This window comes from Indicator indicator, chromosome 4, assembly GCF_027791375.1.
Source record: "Indicator indicator isolate 239-I01 chromosome 4, UM_Iind_1.1, whole genome shotgun sequence".
Classification (NCBI taxonomy): domain Eukaryota; kingdom Metazoa; phylum Chordata; class Aves; order Piciformes; family Indicatoridae; genus Indicator; species Indicator indicator.
This window is the reverse complement of record NC_072013.1, coordinates 8,480,039-8,489,840: the sequence shown is the minus strand read 5'-3', so window position 1 is coordinate 8,489,840 and position 9,802 is coordinate 8,480,039. Positions and strand designations below refer to the sequence as shown.

The 9,802-nt window shown below is 43.1% G+C and overlaps 1 protein-coding gene across 1 annotated transcript in view; it reads left to right on the top strand.

The window, feature by feature from the left end:
* Nucleotides 1-1,051: 1,051 nt before the first annotated feature.
* Nucleotides 1,052-9,802, top strand: part of CAPN3 (calpain 3) — a 29,940-nt gene continuing 21,189 nt past the window's right edge. The window contains exons 1-2 of the mRNA XM_054400368.1: nucleotides 1,052-1,342; nucleotides 8,236-8,305. Of these exons, the coding sequence (XP_054256343.1) occupies nucleotides 1,052-1,342; nucleotides 8,236-8,305 (361 nt within the window). The remainder of the gene's footprint in view (nucleotides 1,343-8,235; nucleotides 8,306-9,802) is intronic.

Genomic DNA, 9,802 nt, shown 5'->3' with positions numbered 1-9,802 from the left:
ACTACTCTCACAGCAAAGAATTTATTCCTAATATCTAATCTAAATCTAACCTCTTACAGTTTTAAATTGAATCCCCTCATCACATCACTACGGACCCTGATAAAGAGTTCCTCTCCATCTTTCCTGTAGGCCCCCTTTAAGTACTGGAAGGCTGCCATAAGGGCTTCTCAGAGCTTTCTCTTCTCCAGGCTGGACAATCCTAAACCTGTTCTTATAAGATAGATGCTTCAGTGCCCTGATACCTTTTGTGACCCTCCTCTGGACCCACTTCTCATGCTGGAGGCCCCAGAGCCAAACATGGTAATCCAGCTGGGGTCTCAACAGAGTAGAGAAAGATAATCATCTCCCTCAACCTACTGGACCTTTTTCACCATTAGGAGCGTGTCCTCAGATAATCCTCTCTAATAGTAAAAATCTCTGTATATTTTCTGTGGCTAAAGGTAGAAGTCGGCTGAGTGCAACAGTTCCTTCAGGAGTGTCAGGACTTGGCTTGCAGTATGTCACAAGTACATGCCCAAACTAGCAGGAGTTTCAGTTCCAGTTTCAGTGTTGTTAAGAAAAAGATGGGCTGGTTGCTCCAGCAGTCAGCCTGCACAGGGTTCCTGTCCCAGGAGCATGCCTGGCCTCTGCATGAGCTGCACAGAAGAGTGACACCTCAATAACCCCCTCCCTCTCACTTTCCCTGTCTCTCACTCTTTGCCTGTAGCTATTTTTAGATTTCATGGGTTAAAGCTTGTGCCTTCTGGATGCTTATGTGCACAGGGCAGGCACACGCATGCTGTAGATCTTACAAATCGGGCGCAGGACATAGCCAACAGATTCTCTTCGTCCACATCAAGGAATAAATCCCAACTTCTTGTGACAAAATACACTCCTTTGAGAGGATGCACAACATGCTCAACCACATGGAATTTTGGTGCTTGCAAATTTGTCTGTGAGACTTTCCACAGATAGGAAAGGCAGCTTACACAGCAGCTTCCTCTTTTCTCCAATTTCCTTCCAGTTTGCAAGCTCTTGCTTGCTTTCAGCGTTTGCTTCAAGCCTGGTTCCCATGCCGTCCGCCATCAGTGCAGCAGTGGCTCAGCAGACAGCTGCTGGGTCAGTTCCCAGCACTGCTGTCGGCACTACTGAAGGTACAGGTGGGGGCACAGGGGGGATTTATTCTGCTATTATAAGTCGCAACCAGCCCATTATCAAAGTAAAGGAGAAGACCTATGAAGAGCTTCATAAGAAGTGTCTGGAGCAAAATATTCTCTATGAAGATCCTGATTTCCCACCAAATGAGTCCTCCCTCTTCTACAGCCAGAAAATCCCCATCAAGTTCGAATGGAAAAGACCACGTGTAAGTACCATGTGTGCTGAGTGCCTTTGCTTTCTAGAAAGTCAAGTATGCACCCTGAGCTTGTAATTTTGCAGAAAGTGTGTGTCAGGAAAAGCAGAGGGAATAAACTGGAAGTATATTCCCTTAGAGTTCTTCTGGAAGATAACTAGCTAGGGCTGTGGAAGATCAGAGAGTATCTATATAATGACTAAAATACAATAAAGCAAAAACAAGGAAAAAAAAAGGAGTTTAAATATACAGGGGAAAAAAATACAGAATTTATTTTTCTTCATGTATGATTCACTGAAGATTTTCTTGTCTAAAACTACCAAAGTAAAATTCTCTTAATTCTGCAACAAGTTACTGGCTTTGCTAAAGTTTAATTTTTAAATTCTACCGTATTTCACTTACAACTTTAGTGTTCTGCTGTTTTCCTAATGTTATGGTCTGAAATATCCTTTCATTCAGTTGTTTGTTCTGAACATTTATTAGCTGTTGTGCAGACATTATTTAGCATGTTATCAATTTACCATGAACGTGGGTATTGAGGAACCACCCCTGCCTACTCATCCCATTTCTTTTTCCTATTTTGTGGGTATTCCCCAGCCAGCCTTCCTCTTCTCTCCCACCCCAAGCCTCTCAGGCAGAGGACTAATTCCTCAATTCCCAGTGGATTCCCCATCATACTGCAGGAAGAGTCATTTTATTTCCATGTTATTCATGCTGGGTGGCTGCTGCCCTCCAGTGAGGCAGCCCCCAAGGACACTGCCTTAGCCCCTGCTGTCCCCAGCAACATGGACATGGTTCTGAGGAGCTTACACAGCTCTCTCTTTCAGGTATTTCTTTCTCTCCTAGATTCAACCTCTCTGTACTTGCCCAATACCCAAATCTGTGCCTCAATGGCAAAACAGTGATATATATAAAACTATCCCAGGAAGGTAACTAAATAGCAAAAGACCAGAAGTCCTTACAAGTAGCTGTTACAGGTGCAGAGGAAGGTCATGTGCTGCTGTCACAATAACAATGTAAGCAATGTGGAGGGAGCAACATGAGCACCCATCTGCCATGCCCTGTGTTTATGTGCTCTATCATTTCTTAATGCTCACCACAGCTGCATCAGCCCCAGAAATGTGTGAATGAGTTAAAAGCAGACACAAGTCAAGCATGATAAAGGGATGAAATTCCCCCTATTTCTACAGAGAGGAAAGATATACAGCAGTGGATGAGCACCAGCACCCTGAGGCAGACAAACTGCGAGTGTGCATATAAGAAAGCTTCAAAACATTAAAAACCCTGAATGTAACCTCAAACTTCTCTAACAACTGAGCATGCACAGATCAAGTCTTTGTTTTTTGGGAAGGTTCAGACTTCAGGGTCTGTATTCCAAAGGTATTTCTTTAAGCCACTCATTAATAAATAAGTTTGGATGCTCTGGACTTGGTTTTCGTATAGCAACAATAAGCTGAGGGCTGTGCAAGACTTGAAATCCAACCTAAACGTCAAAAGCAAAGCTGTCTGTGTTCCTTTGACACAAGCATTCAGTCACCTGATATGTCTGTGGTGCTAGCTGCAGGTAGAGCAGAGGCAGGAGATTCAGAGATCTGCAGTCTGTATGCCTAGTACTGGCATGCTGTGGGACCGTGGATCCAATCAGTCCTGATGCCAGTAGAGATGGCTGTTGTGCTAGGGACACGTTGTGCCTGATCTGTAGAGGTGCCTGTGCCTGCTGTGCAAATGTATTTAAGACAAACCCTGTAATTCAGGTTGTTGTGTACCCAGCAGGTCCCCAAAGAGAAGAGACTCACATAAAACAATTCCTTCTTTTACAGTGTGTCCCCTACCTTGCTCTTGTCCATGCACCAACTGCAAAGTGAAACTTCTCTTGGATGTCAATAAAAAAGACCATCAATACAAAAGACTATCAATGCTGATTGACTCAGGACTTTGTTTCACTGGACTTTGTTATATCGGGGTGGTAGGAGGACTTCTCTGTTATTATTATATACATGAATAGACACATCAACAGAAAATTGTAAAGTCAAATGAATATGAAGTGATAATGCTGAGCCAGGAAGCATTTTGCTAAGAAAATCAAGCAATCATTGAAGCACCAAATGTAAGCATTTAACTGCACAGGCCAACTATTGTAATAGTCTAAAGATAGGAACAGCTTTTGGTTTGGTTTGTTTTTTGGGTTTTGTGGGGGTTTTTCTTGGCAAAGAAAGCAACTAGCTTATAAACTGCAGGCTTGTAAAGTAGTGATGTTTTTAATCACTTCGAAATTCTGGTCAAATTTAAATTGCATCAGACTTGGTAGTTTATTCTAAAAGAAAACAAAAAACCCCAGACAGTTCAGATGTCCTGAGAGGACATCCTAATACTGGCTTCATTCTAGATCCTTTCCTTATTTCTGTAGCATATTGTATATGCCACATACCCCCAGAAATAGCAAATAAACAAATGCTCCAAAGTTTCATTTAAACCAGAGAGATGGGAAATAGATAACCTGTTCCTGACTGCCTCTGACTTCCTGAGGCACCCTTGATCACTGCACCAAATCAGTTCGTATCCAAGCTCCCCTCCACACCACATGAGATGAATGTATGAGAATTTCTTGGGGCTCCTGCAATTCATTACTGAGGTGGGGAGAGGTGCCCAGCATTCCATCCCCAGAGCTGCGCCTTGCTCCTGTGCGCATCTGGCCCTACAGGCTCTTTGTTTTGTAGTTGGTGCTACCCAGAGGTTAGGTCCTCCCCTGCCACCACTCAAAGTGATTGGCCACTGCTGCTGTGAGAACAGTGATGGCAAGAGAGCTGGTCTTGTGCCTTGCCATCAGGACAGCTGCCACATAGGGCAGCTATGAGCCTTGACATGAGGGCAGCGAGAAGGCCTCTGTAATTCTAACAGCTGGTGGCTGCCATGCTATGCCATGCCATGCATGCAGAGAGCAGACTTCCTAATACTCAACTGGGGCAAAAGCCAAGTGACAGCCCTGAAAGTTTCCCTGAGTAAAGACTGCAGGATCCATTCAACATTTGTGTTCAGAGTATGCATGAGAAGGAAAGTAAAAATCACTCCCAGTTAACGCAAAATACTAAATCATTTCCACATCCATGGCAGGTAAGAGAAGCCCCAAGAGTCATCCTCACCTGCACCAGGTTATGTCCAGCTCAGTGACATCAGCTATCTTAATGGCCTCAGCCTCCCACACCTACACTGCCTGCCAGAGCTGAGAACAGGGACGACTTCATCAATGTTTGACAGTTGAGAAGTCTATATTGTAACACAAGGGAGAGTATCAAGAGGTCCTGCTGTGGTCCTATTTGCTCTAATGACACTGGGACATAAGCAGGTAGGCTCTGCTGTGACACAGTGCTTCCTAATGTACCACTGTCATTCTTTGTGCTTACAGCTAGCAGATCACAGCATGACCTGCCAGATTCAATGGTTGTGGAGAGGATCACCATAGGGAAGCCAAGAAAGTCAGTAGGAGGAGCTTTCTTTTCATAACAAATACAAATAAAATCAAGTCAGGAGTCTAGTGGATTTTGCTTAGAATGAAAATTAATCAGATCATCTGCTGCACAGGTGGGATGCTGTTTGAATGTAGTAATCACAGAATATGTGCCTCTTCAGGCAGTACAGCAAAACAAAGAAGGCTTTTAGTGCCACCAAAAAAGGACTTTCAAATGAGGGTGATCCATTTCTGAAACTCTAAAACTAGCTTCTTGTCTAACATTGAGCTCTGCCTTGACATCTGCAGCTCAGCCATTTAGTAGCATGGTCTAGAACATAAGAGGCCAAAGGAGAAGCATGAAGGTACAAACTATCTTAGGCCAAAGGAGATGCTTCCTCTACTTGAAAGGACCAGCTTAGGGAATTGACTTAGAATGCCATCATTTATTATCAGCAGTTTTTAAAGGAATGAATACCTTTTGCTCCAACAGTATAAGCTGACTGGGAGATTTTTCCCTGATACAGAAAAGCCAATGAAAATGTAACAAATGTCAAATGCCATTTTAGTTGCATGTGGCCTTTGCATTTTCCAGTGCTCCCTGCAACTGACTCCTAAGTACCCTCTGCCCAAGATGGAAGCATGCACTACTAATGGCTTCTTTTCCTAGGATCCTGTCTCCCTTGCTCTAACTTTGACTCTTTGCAATGAAATTGCAGTCTGAACTGAGTCAGCTCAGTGAATATAAAGGCCTTTTGCATAGTACCCAAGGCAGTCTGAGGCATTCAAGTCAGAGCAGACTTTCTAGATGAGTCATTGCATCAGTGAAGTGCAGCCTGTTAGGATTCTCTGTGATGGCTTGAGCAAACCCTTGTTCAGCTGGGAAGATTGGAAGCACAGACCTGCAACCTATGTCTTGAACACCAGGTCACCTCACTCTGGTGACTGAGTACTTTTCATCAGCCTTGGACACACTCAGTAAGTCTGCAGGCAACATTAGGTTGGATGGCAGTGTGGATTTGCTTGAAGGTAGGAAGGTTCTACAGACAGGAGGGATCAATGGGTATGAGATTCAACAAGGCCAAGTGACAGGTCTTGCACTTGTATCACAACAATCTCATACAACATTGCAAGCTTGGGGTTGAATGTCTGGAAAGCTGCCCAGTTTTAAAGGACCTGGGAGTGCTGATCAACAACCAGCTGAATGTGAGCCAGCAGTATGCTCACAGGTGGCCAAGAAGGCAAACAGTATCCAAGCCTGTATCAGGAAGAATGTGGCCAACGTGACTAAAGAACTGAAGACGTCCCTGGACTCAGCACTGGTGAAGCTGCACCTCAAATACTGGGTTCAGTTTTGGGCCCCGCACTACAGGAAGCACTCTGAGCTGCTGAAGCATGTCCAGAGAAGGGCAATAAAGCTGTGAAGGGTCTAGAGCACAATTCTTAGGAGGAGTGGCTGAGGGAACTGAGGTTTATCTTGAGGGAAAGGAGGCTGAGGGGAGACATTATCACTCTACAACCACCTTGAAGGAGATTGTAGTGAGGTGGGTGTTGGTCTCTTCTATCAAGTAACAAGTGGTAGAACAAGAGGAAATAGCCTCTAGTTGCACAAGAGGAGGGTGTTAGGTTGGATACTAGGAAAAATTTCTTCCCAAAAGGTCAGTCAAGCACTAGAACAGGCTGCCCAGGGAGGTGGTGGAGCCATTGGAGGTTCTGCTGAAGGGCAAGGTTTAGTGGTGACTTGGTAGTGCTAGGTTAACTTTTAGATCTGATCATCTTAAAGGTGTCTTCCAGCCAAAATAGTTCTATGAAATGGCTCTGAAGCACAATCACTGATACACATCTAACATTTGGAAACACTGAGGAACCATCTAATTACCTTCAAGTAAAACACAGCATGCTGGATTTCAGAAGTTGTTAATTCAGTAGTGGCAGGATCAAGCTAAAACATGGTAATAGAAGTTGAAAAAACATAATCCAAAACCTTGGTATCTCACAGCTAGTTCTCAGGAGAGCACCACAGCAGCAAGAGAAAGAGTATTTTCAACAAAACAAGTGGGTGGAGAAAAGCATGAAGGCATCTCAAACAGCTGCCTTGACACAACTGGACCCCAGGACAGCTGATCAAGGCACAAAATAACAGGACAATCCTTCTACTCCCTCCCTCCAGGAGCGTAAGCCGGAAGCTGAGCTCTGTCTGGCTGTATGACTAATCCAAATATTTACATGAAAGCAACTCTGCTGATTACTGTGAAGCAACAAAACGAGTAGGCTCAAGCCAGGTGGATTTACTAGACCTGAAACATGAGTCTGGGAAAATCCAGGGCTACCCTAACAGCATTGGAAAAAAGCTTCAAAATGCAAAGGTAGCACCAGCAGCCTGTACTGCCACACAAACAATTGTCAGTTGTTTCCTCTCTCTCCTTCCCACTCCAGCTCTGCTAACTTCCTTGCAGCTGCCCAAGGAATTGGTCCTCAGATTGCAGTATCTTTTTTTCTTTACCCTCACAAGAAATGGATCCAAATGTTAAGTGTCTTCTTTTTCTGATAAGAAATAATACTTAAAAATAATAATAAAGTGAGGTTTTTTTTTTTCTTTGTAGGACAGGTTGTACCTAATTCTTCTCTTGGTGTTCCTATGCCCTGTAGTTCAGTCTCATATAGAAAAGGTTCTGTGTAACGCTGCAATAGTCCCATCTAATTTGCTGGTAGTTCCTACACCTTCGTTCTCTCCCTACAGCAATTTTTTCGTTATTTATGCCTGTACAGTATCTTGTGTCCATTCTGTACTAGTATAAATACTGACAAACCAAATACACTGTCTTAAGTGCAAGACAAAAGAAGACCTTCCTATCCTCAGAGGCAGATGACATCTCTGTACAGTTCTGAATGCAACATTGGCAACTAAATATTCCAACATGAGGAAAAGAATAAAATCTTTTAAGCAGCAATAGATTATTCCTGAGAATAAAACATCCAATCTTAGGCAAATATTAAGGAATATTCCTGGAGTTCATTCCTGATGAAAAGCATTGATTAATCCCAGCACATTAGTTACTTCACATTGGACACCTTAAACCTGCAGTCATTTCAAAGGAATTTAGTCTGGCCCCCTGATGTTCTTTCTAACAACCTGCTCTCCTGTTTCCTCCAGTGGGCTTGTTTACACTATGTGTAGAAAAGTACTTTTCTCTAATTCTTTTCATTGTAATGTCTTTTCACCCTGGGCTAGCTATGAGGCCTTGTAGATACATGAAGAAAACCCTGGCTGAAATCTGGACCATCCAGATTCCAAAAGACTTTTGTAGTGAAACTCTGCAGCTGAAAACTCTGCAAGAGATTTTGCTATCCAGAAACTGTCCTGCAGGAAAGCATTGTCCTAACCCAGCCTCTATTTCCCTGGCAAACAGGCATCATGCTGTGTGCTCTTCCTGCTCACCCAGATGTTTGTGTTTTGCAGGAAATCTGTGAGAATCCACGGTTTATTATTGGTGGAGCCAACAGAACAGATATCTGCCAAGGAGAATTAGGTATGAAATTCTTGCTTCAGCTCTGCACTTTCTGAAGTCTGCATTACAGTTTAAGCCCTGACTTGATTATCTTTTGCTTCCAAGGTGATACAGCTCTACACACCTATTGATTCTTTGTCTCTATAGCAAATCCCTGCTATCTGCCTAGTAGCAATCCAGGGAAGAACTTCAAGTGTTAGATACTTTGCAGGGTGTTGTGCTTTTCATGAACTACACTCATGAGTGTGGTACAGAACAACATTCCACCTTTCTTTCAGGCTTTGAGGAGGGGCAAAATGAGTTAAGACAAGAATAACAGATGAAAAGAAGGAGTTCTCTGACTGAGAGAAAAACCTCTTCAGCTACTGCTGTTTCTTTTCAGATATTTAGTCCAATTATGTCCTTACAGGAGCTTCTGAAGGCTTCTGGCTAAGTATGCCTTGTACTCAAGGACAACCCCTGTATTGAAGACCTTAAGCTCAGATACTCAAAGATACTCTGATACATAGAACCACTGCTTAGGTACAGGTTATGCCTCTGCAACAGTGGCACTTGCCTGCACAGCTTTGTAAAGTCATTCTCCACTCAGCTTTCCTGCATCTTTCATGGTTGTAGAACCTCTTCTATGATCTTTTTCCTAAGCTTATACATCCTGTTGTTTGCTAATCTTTTAATTAAGATGTTGTGCTGTGCTTATGACTGTCCTCATCTTCCCAGTACTTACTTTTAAATAGTAAAAACAAACAAACAAAGCCCCCAAAACAAAACATCAACAAAAAAAACCCCAACAACAACAAACTCCAAACTCAGCCCAAAACCTGTGGTTGTTTTTGCGGTGACCAGAACTTCACAGTTTCCATGGTGTGGACTCAGATGAATTTACATGCATAATGTGTTCCCTCTTTTGCCTTCTAGTCCCTCCCCAACTACTAGCATTGTTCATTTTTTTTTTTTTTTTGACTTCTGCCAAACATTGGGTAGTTTAGAAAACTCCTGCTCTCAGGGAATCCTCCTATAGGGAAACAGGTAACTTAGAATGTACTGCTATGTGTATAGAGTTAGCTTTCCAAAATATATACATACACATATTTCTATGTGTTGTATCACTCCACCAGTTTCATAAATTTCTTATCCAACTCTCTGCAATCAGTTTAGTTTTCACCACCTTGTGTAATTTTCTCATCCTACTAGTTCACACTGCTCAGGCAAGCTTGCTCTGTAACTTCTCTTACAGTAGCAGCTGGGAGGTTTTGATTAAAGGTGAAGTATTGTGGGAGAAAATCACTTTCCCAAAGCTCCCATAGAGGCAACGAACTCGTGCAAGGGTCTGAAGGAGGGAGTGAAAAGATCTGTGGACTGTGTTAACAACAGTGCAGAGACAGACTCAGAAAGAGGAAAACAGAGCAATGGAGTAGGAGAGAGGTCCTCACAGAAAGGTAGTTGGACTGTGGGTTATCTCAAGAGCAAAAAATGAAAATGAGAGACAAAAATCTTAGCTGTACAGAGCCGTACCTGCAA